Source organism: Pituophis catenifer, unplaced genomic scaffold (assembly GCF_029215685.1).
Source record: "Pituophis catenifer annectens isolate HBS135680 unplaced genomic scaffold, rPitCat1.0.hap2 SCAF_1, whole genome shotgun sequence".
In the NCBI taxonomy this organism is placed as follows: domain Eukaryota; kingdom Metazoa; phylum Chordata; class Lepidosauria; order Squamata; family Colubridae; genus Pituophis; species Pituophis catenifer.
Window position 1 is genome coordinate 38,743,580 of NW_027256881.1, and position 26,132 is coordinate 38,769,711.

Below are 26,132 nucleotides of genomic sequence, written 5' to 3' on the forward strand. Positions count from 1 at the left end.
CTCCCTCTATCAGCTTCTAGAAAATAAGTGGAAATTGACTCCCCTTTGCCCCCCTACATAGATGCTACTTACTACAACTTCTAACATCCCTGTTGTCTCAATAATTGATAATTTAGCATCACCTGGGAAAACCTCATGTTTCTCACATCAGTTCTAGCTGGAGATGGGAGGAGAAACTCTACAGGCAGGCGGTATTGTTTTTAAATGCAAAAAAAAGTATCATTCTCATATTCTCCTTTGCCAGGGAAGAGATGGTTTAGAAATACAGTGGTATTACCTGAATGATAGAGATTACCTCAATACTCCCATGTTACACCACTCCTTCGCGGTCTGCATTGGCTCCCGGTTGTCTTCTGAGTGCAATTCAATTTGCTGGTGATCACATTTAAAGCCCTACATGGCCTAGGACCAGAGTACTTGCAAGACCACCTCCTGCCACCGGTAGCCTTCCATCGCCCGGTTCGCTCCCACAGACTTGGTCTCCTCAGGGTACCTTCGACTAGACAATGTCGACTGGTGACCCCTAGGGGGAGAGCCTTCTCTGTGGGAGCCCCTACCCTCTGGAATATGTTACCCCTGGAGCTCCGGATAATCCCCGACCTCCGAACCTTCTGCCAGGCCTTGAAGACCTGGCTCTTCCAACGGGCAGGCCTGGGTTGACTCTAAACTGATTTTGTAGCTTTTTAAATTCTTAAATCTTAAATTTAAATTGGTATTCCCACGTTTAACCTTATTTATTGGATATTCTGTTTTAATTTGTCTTTTAACTTTTATAGTCTCTGTTTCTTATTGTTGTGAGCCGCCCTGAGTCCTTTGGGAGAAGGGCGGCATACAAATCCAATAAATAAATAAATAAATAAATAAATAAAATACTTTGGTTGCCCCTGAGATATTTTTATTCTCTCTTAGACAATATCATTGGTTACATACTGGTCAAGAGAATGGAGACCAGTCTCTTCCCACTTCAGTGAGCAAGTAATTAATGCATCTAACATGTATTCAGAGTACACTTCAGGCTCATTTCAAATTTAGAAATCTCTGCTTTGTAAGGGTAAATGGACTTCAAAAGCAGTTTTGGGGACTTTAACATTTATGGATTCCAAATCCCAGAATTCCATAGAGAGCAGGCTGGCTAGGGTATTTGGGGAGTCCTACAAATTTTAAAATTGCTGAGGTTGAGAAAACTGACTTAAAGTAACTTTTTCTCAGGCTGGAGCCCTACAAGTGTGTTCATTGACTAGGGATACTGGAAATGGGCACATCTGACTGGGCACATATAGATTGTGTGAAAAAGGCCTTGGGGAATCACTGTGACTCTCTTCCTTAATGCACAATTTCCATCTATGTAGACAGAATTTTTAAAAAGTTCTAAGTATGAAAACAGAATAGGGTATGAATGGCAGTGTGAGCCAGATTAGCACCAGACTGGTAGAAAAAGCAGGTTACAGAAGATCTTTGATGGACTATCAGATTGATCTTTATAATCTATTAATTAAAATATGGAGGCAAAGGGAAATGTTCTAAAGCACGGTTGTCAAACTCCTGGCCCATGGGATGGATGCATCACGCACTGGCCACACCCACACCCGGTTTAGCGAAGGGGGAAAAAGTCCCAATATGTCACGTGACGCTGCTGGGACAATGTGAGTTTGACACCCCTGTTCTAAAGGCATGCACAGGTGTCAGATTTTGTACAGGATAAATCCTATCTCAATTGATATGGGTAAAGAATGGGAGTAGCAAGATTACTACTCCATCTTGCTCAATTGCTTAATTCTTCCATGAAATGAAGATCAGCAGAAGTTATTTTGAAAGTACTATTTTTGGGTTTACATTCCTATCCATTTTGGCTGGTGCACTTTGTTGTTAATAAATCAATCAATAAAAATACAACAATTCTAGCACACCATTAGTCTTTGTACTGAGTATCAAGAATCTTTCCTTACCCTATTTTTTAACTAACTCACTATTTTTAAAATACATTCACCAGTGGATTGCTGAAACTCAGACACAACATGAATTGGTTCACTGATCATTTATATATGTATATATTTTCTTATGTGATTTTTAAAAATTGTATTTAAAAATACCATAATGGAAGATTACTCTATGAAACATCAAAAGAAGCCACAATCTCCTTGACTGTTGCTTGTTTTAAAATTGCATGGTGATGGGAGAATTCTGGAGTTGACGTCCACACATCTTAAAGTTGCCTAGTTTGAAAAACACTGATCTCTTGTGTTTGTCCCTTGATCACATTAAGGTTGCTCATCTCTGAGGCTGGGATTTGGGATTTATTATCTCAAGTCCAAGACCTCTGAATGACACTGCAATGAGAAATCATTGTACTTAATGCTTAAAGCTTAACCGTATAAATCCAGTCCTTCCAATCTGAGGAAATCCAGATGTCATGGCTTACAACTCCTGTCACCCACAGTCCTACAATGGAGAAACCCTCATGTGTTGGAGAGGCCACTGTAGTTCTACGTGTCTCTTGTTTTCAACTTCTGAGTAGTGCTTTTACTTCTGTTGCCTGCAGGACTGCCACATTTCATTAAGCAGCCGCAGGGGCTGAATGTTACCCGAAATGAACCATTCAATCTCACATGTCATGCTGTGGGGCCTCCTGAGCCTGTTGAGATTCGCTGGCATTGGAACAGCAACCTAATCCCCAAAAAAACTGACATTTCTCCATCTGTGCTGAGCATGCCAGGTGAGTTAAATCCATTTGTCCTGACACAAATCTAGCATGCACAGTTTGCTATTCTTCATTGGAGCAGGAGAACATTAAATATAACTGAAGCGTGTAATTGATCATATGGTTGAGTCCTGGACATTCTGTCTTGTTTAAAATGAGCAGATTAATGATACATTTATTTTAAAAGGAGTAGCCCAAATGGACTAAAACAATTAAAAAAAATTTTTTTTGCCTATTGCTGTAGGGAATGATTTAATAACAGAAAACTAAGAGTTCTTTAGAGTCAGCAATATATGTGTGTGTGAGCGTGTGTGCCTAATGGTATAATATATAGTACATATTGTGTGCAGATGGATAGATATTTTACATGAAGAAGATCCTAGATTTAATTAGTGATATGTCATAGTTAAAAAACTAAAAGGATATTTACTATACTAACAGATTCAAAAGTTGTTTTAAGATGGATGGCTATACAAATGTTAGAAATCAATCAATCCTTTAGGCTTTTATAGTTGAATCCATTGGTAGATAATGGATTTAACTAGTATTTTAACTAGTGATGCTACTACTATCAGAAAGGGCATTGGTAGATTGATATTTAACCCTACCGTTTGTGATACTACTTTAGTATTTGGTAAAATCTCTACATTATATCAGGGATTGCTTTTGTATACATTGGGGCTTCTTCAGAATTCAATATTATAATTGATTTACTACCATGTCTAATATTTATTTAAATGTAATTTCAAATGAAATATAATTGACATAATATAATTTGATAGATCTATATTTTTGAGTATAGTGTGCTTATGGAAAATGCAATTTGGAAATACTGTATTTTAGCGATATTAAATTCTATAGGAGGAGGAATGGCAGAACCTGAGGGCGGAATTAAAAGAGCCATCAACCTAGAATCCCTACATAGCCACAAGAGGACTAAATCTAACCCACCTTGAATTTTGTTGACCTTTATTTAACTCCAGGCAATGCTAACAGTTGAGAAGATTCTAGTGCATACTCATGATTAGTAATAGATCAGTTTAATTGGAACTTGTGCCAGACAGAAATGATAGGTATGGGTTATGCCAACATTTAAAAGCTGTATTCATTCTGAAGTCAAGGAGTGAAGGAAAAGATGGTCATACTATCACCTCTGCTGAAAGGCCAACCATTTTTAATTCTTCTTCTTGAACCATTAATATTGTTTTAGGAACATAATAGTCCCATTTTTTCCATAGTGTGTTTAAAATTGTAAGTCTCAGTCAGAGGCTAGAATATAAGTCACTCATATAAGTCCCATTTGGAGGATGAAGAGTAGGCTAAACAACTTAATAGAAATATTACTATTAATCATCTCATTATTTCTCGCCTGGATTACTGCAATGCCCTCTACATGGGGCTGCCCTTGGGGTGCACCCGGAGGCTCCAGCTGGTCTAGAATGTGGCCGCGCGGGTTGTTACGGGAGCTTCTCGTTACTCCCGTGTGACACCTCTCCTGCGCGAGCTGCACTGGCTGCCGGTTGTTCTTTGGATCCGCTTCAAGGTGTTGGTTCTTACCTATAAAGCCCTTCATGGCATGGGCCTGAGATACTTGCAGGACCACCTCCTACCGGCCTCCCACTGCCCTGTGCGGTCACATAGGGCTGCCCTCCTCCGGGTACCATCGGCCAGACAATGTCGGCTGGTGGCCCCCAGGATGAGGGCGTTCTCAGTGGCCGCACTGATCCTCTGGAATGAGTTATCCATCGGGCTCCGGACGGCCTCCGACCTCCGCACTTTCTGCACCGACCTGAAGACATGGCTGTTTCAGTGAATTCCCTGATCTGCTACAAGATTTTATTTTGTTTGGGGTTTTATATTGGCTGCTTTTAGGGTTTCTATTGTTATATGTTTTAATTCTGTATGCCGCCCCGAGTCCTACGGGAAGAGGGCGGCATATAAATTTAATAAAAATAAATAAATAAATAATAATCAGTTAATTGACCCAAATCATAATGCTTGGACTGACAAGAACTGAAAATCAACAACACTGGGAAAAATCACAGATATCATTGCAGTATAAAGTAATGGAGGACAAGATCCTTCAAATGATAGCTAGCCCACTATTATTGTTCTTTCTCCGAACAGGCTAACAGATACATTTTAGGGATATTGTAGGAGAAGCAGTGGGGTTAATGTTAAGCATGAAAGTTTAAGTCCACAGGCAAAGGTACAATTAAATTGATTTATTGCTTATGATACCTATGCACAAGAGTTTTCTCAACTAATGGTTAACATCTGCTTGGAGTTAGATAAAGGTCAACAGAATTATGGTGTGACCTTGAACCAGTCACTCTCTCAGCCCTAGGAAAAAGGCCAGGGCAAACCCCTTCTGAAATCTTGCCAAGAAAACTGGAATCACCAGAAACCAACATAGATACGTGGGGCGGGAGGACGGGACCCAAGGCCCTGCCATTTTCTTTGGGGGCCTATAGAGGAGCACGCAACCATGGGCTGGTTAGTGCTCTGAAGTGTGTACCCCTTTTAACTTTTAATGTTGAATTTTAACTATCTTTTGTCTCTTATCTAAATTTTATATACAGTTTTTATGTTTTAATATGTAACTTGTACACCACCCAGAATATTCTGGGAAAGGGGTTTTGTTTGTAAGCCCCCCAGAATTGCCTTATTGAAGAGATGGACAGCATATAAATTTAATAAATAGCTAAATAAATTTTGTTGTTGTTAGGTATAGTTGGAGAGCTATGGTTTTAGACTGCATAGAGAAAGGAAAAAGGAGGATGAAATTTGGGATGAAAACATATCCTTGGAAAATCCCTTGGGACATCCTTGGGTTAAAATATACTTCAGTGGTCACATTTTATGAAACTATTCTCTGTGCCTTAATTGTTATTTTTACATGTGTGTGTGTAAACACACACACACACACACCCTACAACTGCACTTTAACTCATACCAAAAGTAAAACTATTTTTTAAGAGTGCAGTTATGATCCTTTTTTTGAGTAGCCATTTAATAACTAACAAACATGCTTTATAGTACCAGCTGAATGATAAACAACTACTGGACAAAGTTGCGGTAAAATCACCCAAGGGAGGCAGGGCTGGAATGTCAAAGTCAAATCAAAGTTCAAGTTTTGGCAGTTAGAAAATGTTTATATGGTTTTAGTATATTTAATATGTTAATTATTAACTTCAGTGCACATACTTCTTCTTACCAAAAACTAGCATGAAAGTTGCATTTCTGTTTCTTGCTAAATTACTACTGAAATTCCTGTGGTTTAAAAAAGGTCCACAGCATTGTGTGCAGGCTGTGCAAAAGAGGTTACCTATCTCTATTGTGTACAGTTCTTTTTGAATTATTCGCTGCAATTGGTTTATTGAACTTTTCCATGCATTGACATTGCTGTGGCCCAAAGTGGTAGCATAAGGTATTAAAATAGCTCTGTCAAAGAATTCAGTTATATCTTAGGTAAAAGAAAATCTCTTTAAAAAGAACAAAAAACACCAAGAAGTCAAGGTTTCTCTTAAATGCTACCCTTGTGGTCAGAGAAATGTTGTATTTCAAGAGAGATTTGCTCAAAATGTAAAATAACACCTGAAAGTTTGTTCGTAATCTTTGTTCAGGAAAGAAGCCAAATAAAGTTATAATTTATTTTATTGTGTGCCATGATCATGTTTTCCCACAGCCACATTCTCAGTTTGTATGTTTATTGTAATTTGGGTTTGCAGGTATTAATGAAGCTGCTATTTTCCACTGTGAAGCTCATAACAAGAAAGGATTAGCAACATCATCTGAAGCCCGAATCAATATAAAGGGTCAGTCTTATGTGTGGGAGTATCTTTTATCCTTCTAAAATTTTGTTAATATACATTCTGGAAGAAGCATGTTGCATTTCTTGCTGAGGTCCACTGCTCTTAACTATAATTGTTTCATAAGTTACCCTATAAAATACCTTTTAAATTAAATTTAAATCTTTATTTAAATTTATCTTCCAATGTCATCGACAAGGAAGGGAGACATATGTATTTTCTATAAGAGGGGTTCTATAAAAGTGAGAACAGTATTGTACTGTACTGAAAAAGCCCTCTCTTTTTAAATGCTTTGCATTTCCCAAAGGAATCTGGTCTACCTGAAAGACACAAGTCAGATTCAGAAAGTATGGAAAAATTCAGTAAATACTAGCAGTGGATTCATGAAATTGTTAAAATGGAAAATGTGTTGTGGCTTAATTTATTCTGTGAATTAAGCCTAGACTAGCTTTTCCTAAACTGTTGCCTTTCAAATGTATTGGAAAAAGAAGGCATGACTGTCAAATAACTAACTGGACAACCTTATGTGTATATTTGAAGTTTCAGGAATTTATTACAAGTCACCTTGTTAGATTGGATTTCCTAATTAGATTTTATTCTTCTTCAGTGCTGTATACAGTATATTCTCTATGAGCCATACTAAAATTTCATCTGAATGTTCTGTGATACTATTAGGAGCATGAATGGATACATAGATTCTGGATATTAAATGAATTGATTTAGTATAGCCTCTTCTAATATATATACTACAATGGATGAGCTGGATCTTTAACTCCAAAATTCCTAGCCAGCAGGCCTAGATATTAAGAATTTTGAAGTCCTAAAATATGATTAGAGGGCGATAAGTTAGAGAAGCCTAAGAAAGAGATTTTTCCAAATATGGTTAATTGGCCAGCAGTAAACCTGGATAAAAGTAGATCATCCTACCCCAGTTCCTAGGAGAATGTTACTTTTTAAAAATGCATTATTAAAATTCACTCTGATTTGTTTCGGCACTTTTTTCAACAGTAAATTAAACACGTTCCTTTTCCTCCATCTTCAATCTTAAGGACAATTAAGAAAGAATATGATCTTATGGTAAACTGTTCTTTTTGGCCATAGTAGTGTATAAAATCTATTTTCAATGCAAATAGCAGCATGCTATACTGTACAAACCATTCATTTATATGGTTATTCCCAAAATAGCCCATCCTAATGTTTTTTCATTTATTTGTTTTTGATTTTTATAAGCTTGTACCACTACTATTATAAATTGATAAAATTAGAAATAATAAAAAAATAATAAAAGAAAATCATCAGAAAGTGTGAATGCAATAATGTTGAGTCTCGTGTAGGTCTGTGCAGAAGCAAGTTCCGTTTAATTCAATTGAATTTAGTAAAGAATAAGTTCTACTGAATTAGCAGAATTTATATATGATAGGAATTATAATTTTGTACACCTGCTATATTCTTCTTCTTCCTCCTCCTCCTCTTCCTCTTCTTCTTCCTCTTCTTCTCCCTGAGGCACCCCTCCCAACCTCATGTGCTACAAATGCATTAAGACTTTGCCTATACTAGTTGGAAATTCTGGGACCATACCCTAACTACTAGTAATTTTGGGGATGTTATATCTGGAGGATATACTACAAACTGTTTGAATTCTGTAACTAATTATGTTGTGCATTATAATTCCCATCATTCCCAGATAGCACATGGATTGGGGAATGAAGGTTATATTCCAAAATAACTGGAAAGTGCTTGCGTGGGGATGGCTCAGTTAGGATACTGGATTTTTGTTAGATAAGATTAGGTTCAGATCCCCGCAAAGTTTACTGAACAAATTTGGGGATCAGGCCAACTCAAAGTTTGTTGTAAAAATGACAATTGATAAGAAAGCTGCATTCATCACCTTGAATTCTTTGGAAAAAAAACTGAGAGAAAAATCAACAGAGTAACATGATATTGAGGGGATCCATTGAATCCAAAATGCTTTCCAATACATTGGTAAATATCCATCCCAAATATTCAAACAGATTTTCTGGACAAGCTGACAATCACAAATGAGATAATTATTTATGAATATCTTTTTGTTTCTAATGCAGGACTTCCATCTCCACCTATGAAGGTTCATGTTCTGAGCACAAGAGCCCACACAGTGCTGCTATCCTGGGTCCCAGGGTTTGATGGTTATTCACCTTTGAGTTCCTGCAGTGTTCTGGTAAATAGAAAATTATATTTAACATTATTGTAGTGCTTTTTGATGTGAAGTTTTATATAATGCTTACTTTTTCTGTTTTCAGCAGCAAGGCTGCAGAATAAATAATTGGTGATATTCTCCTGAGTGTATTGGGATTGCACTCTTCTTTTTGCTAAACCAGCCTTCCAGTCCCAACAACCCCAGTCAGTGAAACCAAGGGCCATCTTTTCTTGGAATGGTGCAAGTTATGATCTAGGAAGAAAGGAGGTGGGGAAAAGCTGGCTTGGTAAATGTAAGCAACTCCTCATCCTGAAGGTTTGAGGTGAACATTAATAATAGCAACAGCAACAACAACAACAAAATCTTAGCAAAAAGAATGAAATTCCCTGACAGCCTTCCTTCCTTTATCCTTTCTGCTAAGTGGGGTTGAATTCTTATAGACATTTCATTAGTCAACTAGATATGCTAGAAGGGAGTGGGGTTTCTTCTCTGTTTATGTACAAGTAATTTGCCCTGTCAATGTTGGTAGGAGTGTTCTTGGTAGTTCCTTTATTGGTCTGCTGTTTATTGTTTGATTGTTTGTCTGAGTTGGTGATTCCTTCATTGGGGTATTGTTTACTGCTTGTAAACAATAGCATTAAAAAAGAAGAAGAAGCAAAAAGACCAAAACTCCTCCTTGCCAACAATCAACATCCAGATAAACAGAGATTAACATGAAGATTAATACCAGACCAACAATCAAGCAGTCCTTGGCAAGATATGAACAGATGTAGCCTTTTGCGGCTGTTAAAAGAGGACAAGTCTGTAAGGATCCCTCCCCCTCCAATGAAACGCTGGCCCTGAATCACACCTACTCTAAAGAGCGCATGCAGATTTCTAGATGTGGGTTCTTGGTTGAAGCCAAGAAAATGAAGCCAGGGGCAGCTATTGTGATGCTGATCCATCTCTCTTAGCATCCAGTCTACTCACAACAAGCATTTGCATAGGATGGAAGGTGTCAACTTTTGTGAAGTCTCTCTATATTTTTTGAAACTGTGCCCCATTCAGGAGATCCTATTTTCTTCTTCCACTTTAAATGCTTTTGCTTCTTGCCAGATTTTTTTTTGAACCACATTGTCTGTGGGGGCATGTTGTTTATGCTGGCTTCCAAATGCCCTGCCTTTTTCCCACTGCTATTGTGTTCATTAGGCTGGTTTTAACTGCATTCCACATTCTGATTACTGGAATGTTTGTTGAATAAGCTCCTCGACAAATGAATTAATGAACGTTTTGAACATCTATCCATTTTGTTTTTGTATTCTATCTATTCGACAGGATTCCTGTAATCATCAAAGGGGAAAAAAACATAATCTAATGTTGCATAACCTTAGGCAGTTAGCCACTTAACATTTAAATATCTCACAGCGCTGCTGTGTACATTTTTGTACACAGTGCAGTCATGTCAAGAACTGTGGGCTTCTGTGTAAATTAGTGCTGCCCAATCACTTTTATTTATACTGAAAAGTGGGAGACTTTCTTCTTTTTCTTTTTCTTTTTTTCTTTTTTTTTGGGGGGGGGGCTTCTCTGAAACTTCTGGCTTCACAGTAACTGTTCTTATTTGTGACATTCCTGGAAGAGAGGACTGCTTAACTACTTGAATTCCATTGGCTTCTGGTGAACTTAATCTAATTATAGATTGCACAGGATTACAGCTTGAGGTTTAGGCCAGATTTAATCCCAATTGTTGCGTGACAGACTCATAGAAATCAATTCTATAATTTCACTGGGCCTACTATCTGGATGACCCAAGTTTGATTATAGTTCATAAATGATAAAGGAGGATGGTATTGCTTGTATATTTGGTATATATTTCAGGTATATTTTGCCTGAAAGGAAGCAGAAAAAAAAGCAATTCTGAAAATGTAAAAACACAGCAGATATTTGTATTTGTTATTGTTCTAATCTCTCTGCCCTTATAGAGCTGTGCAAAGAAATATTTTACCTTTATGACATTTCTTTTTTTGAGAGAGAATACCTTTCCATGGTCACCCAGTACACTAGAGGTATTAATGGAGATTAGAATGGTTATGGTTCATCCAACATTCTAGCTTTTTCACCGCAATAGTGGTAATAATTGACAAATCACATTCCCTAGTATACTCAGAAATTACTAGCTTTTAGAGAAGAAAATTTTGTGCACCCTATGGTAAAGAAAACAGTTTGTTACATATATAGGATCTAATAAGATCAACAATCGAATCTTATGCCCTAATGTTCAAATTACTTTGGGGGTAATAACACATATTTATGAGTAATATATAACTGAGCTTTTAACTCCAGATGCATCCTTTTGGAATTTGAATTAGGTTTTCATTTTGGGACTTATCACTTTGGGATATTTGCTATGTTTTTTTTAAAAAAATATTCTCATATATAATTTTTATTACAGACTTTTTTCTAATATAAAGTAGAAACAATATAATTTTTAAGTTAAAGATAAATGAAGAAAAGTCATAGAAAAGTGAAAAAATCCTTAATGTCTTCAAATATGGCTGAGAAAAAGATTTATCTGAAAACCTGGATTGCTGCTGATCAGTTGGATTAGAAATCTAGTTCACTATACTGTTGAATGGCTTCCCATGCCTACTGGTTATTAGCTGAGAAGTATCTCCAATCTCTTGAGGTTAGTTGTGCTGTGAGAAAAGTCTAAAACATCTGGATACTACATTTGAATAGTTTGGACTGGAGCCATAAGGCCATTATTGCTTCTTATTTCATTTGTGATTGGAGTTTTCCATTTGTCAAGAAACAAAGAGTTGAAAGTAAAAATTGCACATAGACAGAAAGTCCAGTTCCTCAAAAAAAAAATAATAATAAGGGCAGAGAGTCACTTCCACAGAGCAGGTTTGTAGTCTTCACCCTTTGAGATCATGCTATGGTTTTAAATAATTGCTTCATGCTGCCAAGGAAGTGCCTTTCCTTGTTGATAGCCAGGCCGCATCAGCATTTCCTGAAACTTGATTCATTCCATTGAGAGGCCAGGGCAAATGTTTTCCCTTTTAGTACCTAAATGAAGCTTAAGGAAAAATTTCCTGGCAAATTTATGTGCAGGTGAGCCTGACTTTTCAGTTTCCTGTGATATAGGCATAAAATCCATTGAAGCCACTCTCATTATCTTTTAACTATTCTGAATAAACAGCTTTTAGGGACTGTCATAGCTGGTGGAAAATGCCTTTCTTTTCCGGATGTCATCATGTTGATGGTATTCATACTGCATTGTTACTGAAGCTCTGGCAATAGATTAAAGAGTTTTTAAAAAGTCAGCCTTATTCCAAATGTTAATATTTTATAATAACTATTACATTCATAAATGAAAACTGTAGAAATACAATTCTGAGTCAGAAAGTATAAAAAATTCCAAAGTTAATTTTTAAAGCAGTGTATGTAAAACATCCAAAAACTGGACTAAAATTACTGAAATGTTGATGTTTTAAAAGGTATAATGGTTTAGTTACTATGCTTAAATCAAGTAATCTCTTCCACCTCCTTTTTTACTATAAAGAGGAAATTAAAAGCCAGAGGTATATTTATAACTCTTAGAATTGAAACAATCCAAGAATAGGAACAGCTGGTTATAATTACCTCTCCATTTACTTGCCAAAGCATCTCATAGCACTGTTGAATGCCTTTTATGCTTTTCTTTACAGAGGGTACAATAGTATTTAATGCTATTATTTATTGAATGCTGCAAAGGCTGAAAAGAGACTGAATTGAAACGGTACCTATTTTTGTGCATGCTTAAATGCATGCTTAAATGTGTGTGTGTGTGTGTGTGCTCAGGAATGGGATTGGGAATCCTGTGAAATGTATCTTCCCTTATACATTGAGACATTGAAATGCCTATAAAAGGGAGCAAAGCTGTTTTCCACTGCAAGTGGGAGTACGAGACAGTGCCATCCTTTGGCTCTCTGATGACTTCTATAATCAAATCTGATTGACTAAACAATTATATGACCTTGCCTCACTGACTATGTTATTCCTGATGGCCTTGATGTGTCTCCTGAGAGAATGGCCTCCCTTACATTATAATTGTACAAAACGAATTGCCAAAACCTGTAACATAATGAAGTACAGCAGCAAGTAAAAGGCAATGAGTTTTATGGGAGTCATAGAGAACCTGAATATATGAATATTTTGGGTTACTTAGAACTCTTCCTTCAAAACAATTTCAGTCATAAACCTAATCCCAACCAAGTCTCTTTGACTTTAGTTCTAATCAACTTTTGTAAAAATAAGCAAAGCTTAGATTGTTAACAGCATTACTTTCATTTACTGGGTGAGTTCTACATCATGGCAGCATTCCAGATAGGTCTAGGTCAGGGATGTCAAACTTGCAGTCCTCGGGCCAGATGCGTCACATGCTGGCCCCGCCCTCACCCGGTTTAGCGAAGGGGAAAAAAGTCCCAATACGTCATGTGACACTGCCGTGACGACACGAGTTTGACACCCCTGCTCTAGGTCATTCTTTCAATCCATCCAGTGTTCATCATGGAGGAGTACCCTTTGCTACTTTTTGTCATCAAAATGCTTTTTATGAGCTCTGGCAAACAAGGACTCCTCAGCCACCTTCTTAAAACTGAAAATTAAGCATGGATAATTGAAGTGATACTTTCAGAGCATTCCTTCCTTAACATATTTGCTTAACATTTTTTAAACTAGGTAAAGGAAATTGATGCACCAAGTAACACTTCTATGATGATTTTTAACACTTCTGTACCACCGCACCAGTATCTTATTCAGAATCTATCAGCCATGAAGGATTACAACATCAGTATTTCTTGTATGAATGAAATAGGATGGTCAAGTCTCAGCCCTTGGATTATGGCCAGTACAATTGAAGGAGGTAAGAATTATCAACAAGGCAGCATGATGGTAGTGGACAGAGGAATGAAGGATCATTCTCCAGGATATTTGCAGTAGATCAGCGAAAAATTCTGATGCTCTATGGCTTAACGATAAGCCTTTTTCTTCCTTAAATTTGTGTACTGAAATAAAGGTAGGGGCAAACGAAAATAAATGTGGTGTGAAATGAGATAGATGCATATTCCAATCTGTACAAACAAATCCCTGGGCTGATTGAATGCTCAGAGGCACTTTGTTCTATAGAGCAATATCCTCCTTCCTAGCCACAATTTTACATTTGATTACAATTGGTGGCTCATGCCAATGAGATCATTGGCAATAAGCAATGAGCCTCTCCTATTCCCATACCTGTGCCATGTTGTTAATATATGACTATCTGCAAAAACTTTCTAAAATGAAAATCTCTAACAAAACTCAACAAGATAATGACCTACAAGTAATTCTTTTGTCATTTACTTGCTTTTCGTTTTTGAATGGTACATACTTCATTCCCCTGGATCTTTAGTACAAATTGTTCTTAATGAAAATATATGTTACAATTCTGCTATTATTCATAGAACTATAATTTAGGGAGGATTGAACATATAGAAAGGGATGTAGAAAAATACCTTATTTGTAAAAGGCAGCCTGCTAAAATTTGAATTTCTGTCAATCCCAGCAAGAATATCATTCCCCTCCCTTGGTCTAGAGAACCAAGCCAGTAAATATTGTTTTTATATCTGTTTGTTTTTTCTGTTTCCACCCAAAAGATTAATTAGTGTTGTTTTTTTTTTTTTGTATCTGTATTCTGTTCTTAAGCTCCATCTGCTCCCCCTTTGAATGTCACAATCTCTATAAATGAATCCAGTTCTTCAGTAATAGTCAAGTGGATTAAGCCTCCTGCTTCACAGATGAATGGCAAACTTCAGAGCTACAGGATCTCTCATGTATGGCAAACATCAGAACGATCTGTACGTATGAATTAATATTGATTAACTAGTCAACACTGGCTATCCCAAAGAAAGAATTTTTTTAAAAAAGCTTGGACAACCGCCAGCCTTTTAGGTGGCATAAGAAATATGAATACAAGCTGTTTTATCAAGAATCACACTATATCCATCTAATTATGCCTTCTGTCATTAGCTACAGCTTTTTAAAATCTGAACCAAAGATCTTTTTCCTTTCCCTGCACTTGATCTTAGCCAAAAATCCAAGAAGCAAAAAAAAAAAAGAAAGAAAGCTTTACATGCTTTCTTATTTTGTGTGTCTCATGCTGTATGATATACAAGGAAATGATCAATCAGAAATTGTGTCAAGAACATAAACTACCCATTTTCTCTTTCTGGTTACCTCCTTTTTGATTCTCTCTCAGAGATCCTCTTTCCACACAGAGCAAGATACCTTGAAAAGAACAGATAGCTATATTATATAGAGTAATCAGACTTCCTACAAAAGAAGGACATGTCATCTTTTTTGTTCTCTTATCTCTGTCCAGCAGGCATGGCCTTAACATCAAATATTGTGCAGCTTCTTGAGTATCTCTTCCTGAGCAGTTTTTCTCCTTGGTGTAATGCTTCCCTAAGAAGTCCTAATTGCAAGTTAAGAAGCTCAGCTCTTTGACCTAATTACAGTTAGTCCTTGAGTTACAGTGGCAATTGGGACTAGAATTGCTGTCATTAAGGGATGTGGTTGTAAAACACAACACTGTGACTGCATTCTTTAACGACAGCAATCCCAGCAGCCCTGGTTGCCATGATAACCCCAGGGCACCTGGGTCATTAAGCAAGAAGAGATAGGAGTTCCAGATGAAGAGGATGGAGAGGGTACAGAGGTGTCACAGGCAGGTGCTAGGAAGTGCAGGCAGCCCAGTGGAGCCCACAGGTGGGTCAGGAAGAGCTATTGGGAGGTGGGGGAAGCTGGGAAGCATGAGGAGGCTGACTAGAAGCTCGTTGTCTGTAGTCTCCTGGAGTGATTACAGAAGTGACTTGATAATTTCCCTCCCAGTTTCCCCATTGACTTTGCTTGTGGGAAGCTGGCAGGTAAGATTGCAAATGGCAATCAGGTGGCCAGATCATTTGTCATGTTACCATGGGGATACTGCAATAGCTGCAATTTTGTGGATCAGTCGTAATTCCCCCTCATTCAATACCATCATAATTTTTAATGGTTGCTGAACAAGTAACCTGAAGACTATCTATAATTGTTTAGTACTTTCCAGGAGGCTTGCCTGCTGCCACAAATTGACAAGATCTTAATTTATTACATGGTGAAGGCTTTTGCCTCTTAATTGCTGTAGCAGATTTCTACAATTGAAAAATCAGTTTTATTGATGCTGGAAAAAGTAATTTCATATACATGCTGGCCTAAGTACTTTTTTTAAAAAAAGTATTTTAAATTAAATTGTCCTTTGAATTAAATTGATCATACAAGTTCCCCCTACCTGGTTTATGGACTATTTCCTGAAGACTGGAACTTCCATCTCTAAGTCATTAAGTGAGATTTCTCAATGCCATGCCCAATTCCACGATCTTTTTTGCTATGGTCATTAAGCAAATCACCATAGTCACTAAGTGAATCCAGCTTCCTTCATTGACCATGCTTGTCATAAACTTCCTGGAAAGATTACAAATGGTGATATATGACATTAGAAACTGCAACCATCATAAATATATGCTGGTTGCCCAGTTTCCAAATTGCTATCACATGACCATAGGGATGGTGTGATGATCATAAGTGTGAGGACTGGTCATGTCACTTTTTTCTGTCTATCATAACCTTGAATTGTCACTAAATGAAAAGCCATAAATCAAGGATTACATGTATATCTTAGCCATCATATATGATATCATGGTGAATGATAGCTAACTTCTCTCATTTTATTTAGGCAGTCCTTGTTTTACAGGGAATTGTTTAGTATTACAGTAATCACATTCAGATTAGTGTTGACCTCTCCTTTAACTGTATAAACAGAAATGAACCCCTTTGCCATTGTGACTGCAGTCATAAGATTGAGATTACGGTCCTATATTGCACCTAAGATTCATCATGATCCACCTTTATATGTATTGTAGGAAAATTCTGCAACAATGAATTTCTTCCTCTAGTAGCCTGGCGGGCCTATCCTGTTCCAGCTGTGGCTTTCAAACTGTCTTCGAAGGCAGCATTATGATATATGCATGTATATCATAATGCAGTAATCCAGATACAAGAGGATAAGGATATACGTCACTGTTCACTTCCAGATGTGTTTTTATGTTGTGCTTTCCAAATAATGTTATTAAGCCATGTTGAGCCTGAAGATGTTGCGTAGCTGGGAATCTTCCTCCACAGACTCTTCATCTCTGAGTGTGGCCACCCTCAGTATTGTGCTAAATGTGTTATACAACAGGGAAACAACAGCTTTGCTACAGAAATGAGATTTTCTGGATAAGTAAGGGGAACTTTTTAACTTTTCATTTCTTTACCCCAGATAACTTTATCTTAAAGTTACTTTTCTAATCCAAAAGTGAAGCACAGAAGATACATTGTACATTCATCAACGTGGTATGAATATCTGCTCAGAGATTATCACACTGAGTTATTTAAATATGGTACATTTTCCATAAAAGATTATTTATGTTTGTTTTCTATAAAACGTTAGCTTTCTGTTCCCTTTTTAAGTAGTTCATTTTTAAGGATTTAGAAATCACAGCACAAAGATACTGAAATCAGCACAGTGGTGTTACGGTCTTCTGACCAGCACAGAGTAGAGACGCTAACTCAGCAACTTATATTACAGATGGTAAACTAAAGGTCACTTCCTGATCCTCAGAACAAGATATAAATCTGTGTGTCTAGCTTTCCCAATAAAATATGCAATGCCAAAACTTTTTCATATATGGATTTATCCTTTAATACAGTTCATCCCCAAATCCTTTTTTGCCTGATCAAAGATTAGACATTAACTGGGAATCAAACTGGACTGGCAACTGAAACTGATTTGGATGCTAGTGACAATTTAGTCTTCTCCATAACATTTAAATGCAAGTTTAGAGAATTCTGGGCAACTGTGTGTCACTTGTTCCCTCTCTGAAAAGGCTGCCCCATTCTCCAGTTAATAGGACTCAGCCAGAAGTATCCAATGCACAGAATACAATGTTTTTGTCAAAAAAGATGACAACAAGCATGATGTTATTGTTACACTCATTTTGTCCTTTGCCTATCCCTTGACCCCTTTTGCGGACACTTTTGTGCTCAGCCTGCTCTCCAATGTAATAAAGTTATCTTTGTTCTTTTTTTTTTTCATCCTTAAGTAATAAGGTGAAGTCAGTGTAGGTGAAATATTTTTGAGTTTGCCTTTCCAAAGGTTCAGTTGGTATTTAAGAAGAGGAAAAATGTATTAGGCAGCCTTCAATTTGAAACTGGGAAAAAATCTGCTGCTTTAAGGAGTCAATAACTTAGGGCAGTTAAAGTAGTAGCACTTTCTTTCAGATGACTGTTGTGAAAGAATTTATGTGAGTTCTGAAGCACTTCCTCCAAATCATTTTTAAAGCATGCACAATTCTTTCAGTTTCCCATTGTCTTCTGGATAGATAGATATAATTCCAAACAGAGTTCTGAGCTCAAACCACTGTTTCTAAGAAACCAATCCCAAAGAAATTACATAATTTACAGTGGGTTACAATGATGTGTGAAGCCAGTCATAAAGGTCTTTACTGTAACCACTATAGGATTTAGGTAAAATGAAAAAGTCTTCATGTCCATTCTAAATTTTAAAAAATAGAATTACCTTATAGGAGAGATGGGCAGCATAAAAATTTAATAAATAAAGGACTTCCAGCTGATGTTATGGCGATATCAGACACAGGGAATGGGTTTCCGTGTTCCTTGTGCTGAGTTCTCCCTGTATGTGGGTTCCAAGAGGAGCCAAAGCCGCCTTGTAGGGGCAGTGAAGCTAAGGAGGGGGCACCCTGAGAGATTGCAGGAGAGATCACAACTGTCCTGCTGAACCTGGGCTTTTTTCCTTCTATGCCATGCCAAGGAGAAGAGGCAGCCTAAAGATGGCTGCCACAAAGCTGGGACAGCCAAAAAACACCTAAGACTGTACTGGAGTGGAGTCGGTGAACAGTGTCTGGAACTGGGTGAGAAGAATCCTTTTTATTTAAAAGTCAACCCCAAAAGGATATCCAGGAAAAGAGAGGCTCACTGCTATTTTTAAAAGCAGCAATTTAACATTTTGAGAAGAATTTCAAAATTGAAGGAAAAAGAATCAAAGGGAGAAGGCAAAAATCTTTAAAAATACAGAACATTGGATTTCTAAATTGGACAGGCATTGTTTTGGATAGGCATTTCAAAATGCTGGAACTATTTACTTAAAAAACTAACATCACCTTTATATTTTGGATTGTTACCGTTAAAATTGGATAAAACTGGTTAATATTGAAATTTGACTTAAGAGTGCCACCTGTTGACAAAAGGAAGGCATAACAGATTCTCAAAATCCTAGAAATACTTGGCTATTGGAGATTTAAATGTGAGAATAAGAAAGAATTATTATTAAAGTGACTCCTGAAGACTACAACACAAGACTGAATTTATAGAGGGACTTATGAAGGTTCTGGCAAAAAAGTTAGGGACTATTCAGAGGAACAGGTCGATTAGCTTTGGGATATAAAGATTCATAAATATTTAACTTTTTGAGAAGTGACTTTAGGTTTGAATATATGGTTTTTGGATTATTGGTCAAAAGAAGGACAAAATAAAACTAAACAAGATGTTCCACCAGCAAGAAATGAGTGGAATTTGGGGAGAAACGGCATCGATAACTCAAAATATGAAGGATACTTTGACAAGAAGCTACAATGAGATTATGAATAAAATGCAAACCATAGATGAAGAGCTGGAAAACATGATACAAAGGACAAGGAGTGACCAAGATGCCCAGGAAGAGGAGGAGCCAATTGAAAGAGTAGATGAAAAAACAACTGATAAACCAAGAATTAAAACGAGAAGACAAGAAGGAGATAACAAAAATAATAATGACTGATGAAACAAGCCGAGGGGAGAGTATTTTAAGGGAATTAAAAAAGGAACTGGAGTTGCAAGAAGACTTTTTTGGAAGAGAGATAGGGGCAAGAGTAGACATTTTGAAAATTAGACAATGGAATAGGGCAGAGAAGGGAAAAATGTTTAAAATCTACGCACCTTTCGCCGCGCTCTCAAGACTTTCCTATTTCAACAGGCCAGCCTGGCCTAACTTTTTCTTTTTCCTTTTTAATTCAAATGATGAATTTTAAATTTGTCTTAAAAACATTAGGGTTGTTTAAATTGTCATGGGCCAAATTATTTAATCAGATTTTATACTGTTTTTAAATTTTGTAATTTATGTGTTTTATCTGGCTGTTCACCGCCCTGAGTCCTGCGGGAGTAGGGCGATATGTAAATCTAATAAAATAAAAATAAAATAAAAATAAATAAAATAAAATGATTGGTCAAGATGTGGAAGCAGATAGAGATAAAGATCCAAGAGCGAAATATGGGAGGCAAGCTAAGAAACAAACAAAGCTTTAAAGTGGGCAAGAGACAATGGATAGAAAGGGAATATTTTTAAATATAATACTAGCATAATTAAAAGTTAGAATAGGGAGGGAAACTAGAGGGTGGGATTAATGGAATACACATTTTTATATAATAAGGGAAGCAATAACAGGGAAAATCAGAACTTGAACAATGGTATTATTAAGCATGCTTGAATAATATGGTGATTGGCATAAAAATAACATATTGAAATATTTAATAATTAAATAATGGAAGATTATAACTTAACATAAATATGTGTATTATTATTAGAACTATATAAGCCTGCTAAATGTAACAAATATGATTAATAATATTTTATTTGTAGTAAAAGGAATGACACTTAGAATATGGTGATTGGCATAAAAATAACATATTGAAATATTGAATAACTAAATAATGAAAGATTATAACTCAACCAAAATATGTGTACTATTACCAGAACTATATAAGCTTGTCAAATGTAGTAAATATGATGAATATTATTTTATTTGTACTAAAATGTAAGACACTCAGATGGCCACACTGTTCACGCATTGATACGTTTGTAAAAAAATAATTAAAAACTTGAAAAAAAAGTAATAAATAAAATAGATAAAAAATTATAAATTATTTGTAAAAAATTATCTATAGTGGATGACAAATACTTTATTTTGCACTCTTACAAAGGGATATATCTTACTGAACATAGCAGAACTTAATTTTGAATTAACATTCACCATAAAAGGATATTTTATCACTGTACCTTATGAAATTATTCTGAATGAGATTATTTAAATTGACATAACCTACTTATTCCCATTTTGTCATACTTTTCCTGATAATCCCAGCCTGTCCTTTTTTTTTTTTTACTTATTCTCCTTTTTGAAATATCTTTGATAAATTATGTTATGTCTGGTAACCCTTATGACTTTTGCTGACCATGACTGAATGACAGGCTGTTAAGGATCTGTTTAAAGATAAGGGATGAGATATGGATGAAGAGATTGTTTGCTACATTTTACAAGAAGGTTGTTAAAGTTGTTAAAATCATTGAGACTTGTGATAAAGGGGAAGTCACAACATACCTTCCTTCTTCCTCCTCCTATTTTCCCCACAATTTCCCCAACTCTATTTGGGAGCTGAGGTGGACTGAGAGAGAGAGATTCACCCAAGGTCACCCAGCCAGCTTTCATGCCTGAGGCAGGACAGGAATTCACAGTCTCCTAGGTTTTAGCCTAGTAGCTTAACCATTAGATCAAACTGGCTTTTTAATTTTTGTATACTTTGTATTAGTTTTTAATCTGTATAACTGTAATCTTAAATAAAATTATTTATATAAAAAAAGAAAAAATATTTTTGACAAATTCATTTTCTCAGAGTTGCAGCCTTAGTAATTTTTTCTTAGTTCCTATTTACAGAGAATTTTTATATTGACAGTACCAGCTCTATCCCTCAACTATGTTATCATACTAAACTAGTCTGTCAGCTGCATTATGAGTCACAAAAAATGTGGAGGGTGACAATTTACTAGGTGACAATTTACTAGGAGGTGGTACCTACAAGTACTGTGTTTTTTTTCCCAGTTCTTCAGCTGATTCATAGGCTCTACAGGAAATTTACAGGAATAGAAATTTATTTCAAGTTGGGTGTGCTAATGCTATCAGATGGAACCCACATCTCGTTGGCAAAATGATGCCTAAATTTGCAGGTTTTTTTCTGTTTGATGCTATTATGACTGCAAGTAGATGAAAGTAGATGAAATCTCCAAATACTAATTTCATCACAAAAGACATTCCATCAGGGTGATATTTAAGACAGACAAAAGATATTAAATATTTATTTGATTCCATTGAAATCACAAATTTAGTAGGTAGTACTTGTTGAAATAATATTTTCATTGACTATTTATACAGTATTAACCTTTTTGAGATTTTCAGGTCATTAGTGTTGTGGCCCATCGGCTGCCAGCAGAGCTAGCAGGAGAGTCAGACGAGGGGGAGCCTGGGCCCGCTTCAGAGCCTTTGGAAAACTCTGATGAGGAAGTAGAATCAGAGACAGATGCAGAACTGGAGCCTTCTGTCTGTCCCCTGGTGGAGACAGCTGTATTGGGGCCTGAGCTGAGTGAGGGGGAGGAATAGATGGGACCTATCCCAGATGTGCATATGCGTAGAGAGGAGAGGCGAGCAATGGAAGGCAATAAACTGGCTCTCAGGGAAAAGAAGTCATAGACACTAGCAAGCCCTTCCCTGGCTGGGAAATAAATAGTAGGGGTTTGGAAGTGGCCTGTTGTTGCAGACAACCATTCGTTTTCCCATGTACATCAATCAAGTCAGATTCCTTTCTTAGGACCAGGTTTTTTGAGACTAATTGCTTTATATTTGAGGTGCCAATGGAGTCTCCCTGCTGGGAAATAATAGGTAATGAATTTGCCTCAGCCAATGTGAACAGGGACTATTTCTCCTTGGCCTAATCATTGAAGAACTTTTTATCTTGAGTTCTCATGTGAACCGAGACTATTTGTGTCCTGTTTCAGAAGGGGAAAAGACTTTCATTTGTAAGTAATTATTTTTGGTTTGGTCTATCCAACGTGAATAAAGATTGTTCCTATCCTGTTTTAAAAGGAGGGTTGTTTTACTCGTGAATAAATGGTTTCTCATTCCTTGCAAAGGTTGGTCAGAACAATTAGTAAGTATTCTTGCCAATTTCATCTTGTCCATGTGTAGATAAGAGTAAGTCCTATTTTGCTCACTTGGACTTTTTCTCAAGTAAGTAGGCAGAGATTGCACACTATTCCAGGAGCTTAATCAAACGATTGTGGGCAAATATTGTTATTATGATATTAAGTTGTCTTAGGACTCCCCACAGATTTGCCTGCCCAATTTCTTTTTTTTTTTCTCTTTTCTATTTTGTAGAAATTAATTCTATTACTTTTTGCTTCTTTTTAAAACAATACACCAAGGATCAGTTTAAATGACACATCAGTTCTAAACCATCAGGGATTACACAATTAGCATCATGGAAGCAAACAAGAGATTTTTGTTTTTGTAATAGGCAGGGAAGAAGACTGAGCATGGAAATATTAAAAAAAATCAATTGTACAAACTGCTTCCTACAATGTGCTTTGTTTGTTTTTGTGTTAAATTACACTTTCTTATTATTTTGTCTGCCAGTCAGATGACGGATTTGTAATGAGTTAATCTGATCATCCACAGCTGTTTATTGTTTACAATGGTGTGTGTGTGTGTGTGTGTGTAGAATTTAGCATGGGTTCCAAACTGCAGTAAAATGGATTTAAATAACATTGTCAACTTTTTAATTGTTCCTATCTAGTGCTTGAAGTACTATAGTTAGCAAGACAGTTACTGTACATAAATATTACATATTGTGCTGGTATTAGCAAGTGTCTTGTTATGCTTATTTGTAAGTAAATAAAGGCAAAAGTTTATTTGCAAATCTGTCAGGTACCTATGAAACTTGTCCACTAGATACTGGTAAAATAAAAATTATTTTTCTCTTCACAGAAGAATTATTCTTTTTCTACCAATAAAGATACAAATTTCATCCATTTTCCATTTATGGCTACAAATGTCACCTGCATAGTGCAAGTAGCTGCGGTCACTAATGGTGGAGTTGGACCGTTCAGCGACCCTGTAGCAGTGTTCATTCCAAGCAATGGTAAGTCAGATTAATACAGTGATATGACTTAACTTATCAAAAACTTTATTTTTGCACTACAAAAATAGTGCAAAATAAAGTTGTTGAAATTCTAGTCATGTAGCCACAGGGTAACAATAGAACACTAACTTTTTATATGGAAAGCTCCAAATTGAGTATGAATTGAAATTCTCAGTATCTATACTGCTATAGTCAGTGATCTGTTTTACAGGAAGTTTCCAAGAAAACACATGTTAGAAAAGCCATATAGATTAGACCCAGGAAATGAGAAACTGCTTTAAAATTGTATTGAATTTTATGGGGGGAAAGTGTCCTCGGCATATGTGTATGTGCCTGTGTGTGTGCGTGCATACACATGCGTACTACACACATGGACATTTTCAAGTCAATCTTGATTCCTGGCAACACCTTGACAACTCTTTGTAGTTTTCTTGGCAAGATTTTTGAAGTGGCTTGCCATTGTCATTTTCCTAGGGCAGAGAGGGAATAACTGACCCAAGTTTATTCAGTTGGCTTCATGAGAGTAAGGTTGCACTAGAACTCACAGTGTCCTATTTTGTAGCTTGGTGCCACTGTTTCCTTATGTGGTTTCCTGGGTATTTTGGTGTTGAAATTTTGGAATTTGGAATCTGCAGGTTAGAACATAGATGCCAAATATTAAGATTAGGGTATGTAGCTGATGTTAAACCACTGGCTGAAGGTCCAGTTCTTCCAATTGGGATTACTGTAATGATAACTGATAATAGCCCCTTAAATTGGAACAGTGTCAAAGAACAAAACTAATAACTTGTGAGTAACTATCAGAGTTTCTGTGAATTTGGGGCTATGACTATACCAAATATACACTTCTCCAAAAAATTTAAAATGTTGAATTTCAACCAGCAATGAATACTTTGTCACCCATAGATTTGGGTGACAAAGGTTTTTGGGAAACAGTCAAATTCCCAATTTCCTCACCAATATTCTCCAAACTAATGAAAACTTTTTTCTGGGCAAGGCATAACATTTTCCCTTCAGCGTTACTAAAGAGAAGATGTTCTAAAATTCCATTTGAGACATATTTTTTCCCATGTGGAACTAGAGCTGTCCAATCCATGTTATTTTATTTTACTATTAGACAATCAATGAATCCTTGGATAGTTGTTTCATCCTTATCAGATTCTTCAGTGCCTTCAACAATGCATTTGAAAAGTTGGGATACATGATTTATGTTTTATAAATGTTTTATAAAAGTTACCAAATTTCAATTACATAGAGACATAGGTCCCAGTTTTTTAATGAATTCTGTGCATTAAGTACTTGGTTCAAAACATGTTGCACTAAGATGCACTGTTTTGTCCAGTTAAAAGCTACAGGAATAATAGTTTTGGATCTACAGGAATTTTTGTAATATCTGTATTTTACTTTTTTTTTTTTACATTAGTATCCTGGGCAATCTGACAATACTCATATATTCAACCTTTTTTCAGATATCAAATCATTTATAATTCAGACCATACCAAAATATTGTGCAGCAGCTATGAAAATCAGACATCAATTCCACAGTTATAACATACTTTTCATATCAACTATCACATTTGTCTTCAGTCCTCTCCTTTTCATTGTTTTAGTTATACCTTTTATTTCTAACTTTTTGGTTATAATGAGGATCCCTTCCTTCCGTGAATTTGCAAATAATGCTTCTTTCCCCCCTCCCCCCCAACTATAACAAGATGGCAGTCTCCTTTTCTCTGTAACTTGTCTTATTCTTATAGGTTTGATATCTGTTGCACCTTCTACAACACTAGAATCTAGAAATACAGATTCACTTACAATAGTCCTTGGATTTATATGTGGAGTTGCCATCATTGGACTAATCCTGTACATATCTGTGATTATCAGGAAAAAAATTACAGAAGAGATCAAATTTGGGTAAGTGCCTAATCAAAAACCTCAATCCCTGATATATGGTTTCTAAAATGTAATTCAGGTATCAATCTGCAGTTCTTTGACGGGTGATAGGGCACTTGTGGCAAAAAATTCCCCAGACAGCTGATATTTATGTCCACCTTCCATGGTCAAATGGATCCGCTTCATGTAGAGTTGCATTTTCTAACCAAAGAATCATGATAATTAAAATACAATATATTTTGAGAGTAAGATTACAAGTAGCTGATTCTCAGTGTTTGCAATTCCCTATGGCAAAAATTACGGCTTAACTCTATACTAAGCAGGATCTTTGAATAAAGTTCAGTGTAGTTAATTATTATCTAAAGTTTGCTTTAAAATTCAGGCTTGGCCCAAGACTAATTATTGAGCTGCAGTCCAATGTAAGTTCTGTTTTGAATATAGTGGAACTTCTTCTGTGTTATCA

At 36.3% G+C, this 26,132-nt stretch overlaps 1 protein-coding gene across 1 annotated transcript in view; it reads left to right on the forward strand.

Annotated features, from left to right (window-relative positions):
* The window catches only part of MERTK (MER proto-oncogene, tyrosine kinase), a 65,416-nt gene that overhangs the window by 7,038 nt on the left and 32,246 nt on the right, over positions 1–26,132 (forward strand). Inside the window, exons 4-10 of the mRNA XM_070948103.1 lie at positions 2,540–2,713; positions 6,430–6,516; positions 8,592–8,707; positions 13,385–13,568; positions 14,387–14,538; positions 23,626–23,779; positions 25,534–25,690. Coding sequence (XP_070804204.1) covers positions 2,540–2,713; positions 6,430–6,516; positions 8,592–8,707; positions 13,385–13,568; positions 14,387–14,538; positions 23,626–23,779; positions 25,534–25,690 — 1,024 coding nt within the window. The remainder of the gene's footprint in view (positions 1–2,539; positions 2,714–6,429; positions 6,517–8,591; positions 8,708–13,384; positions 13,569–14,386; positions 14,539–23,625; positions 23,780–25,533; positions 25,691–26,132) is intronic.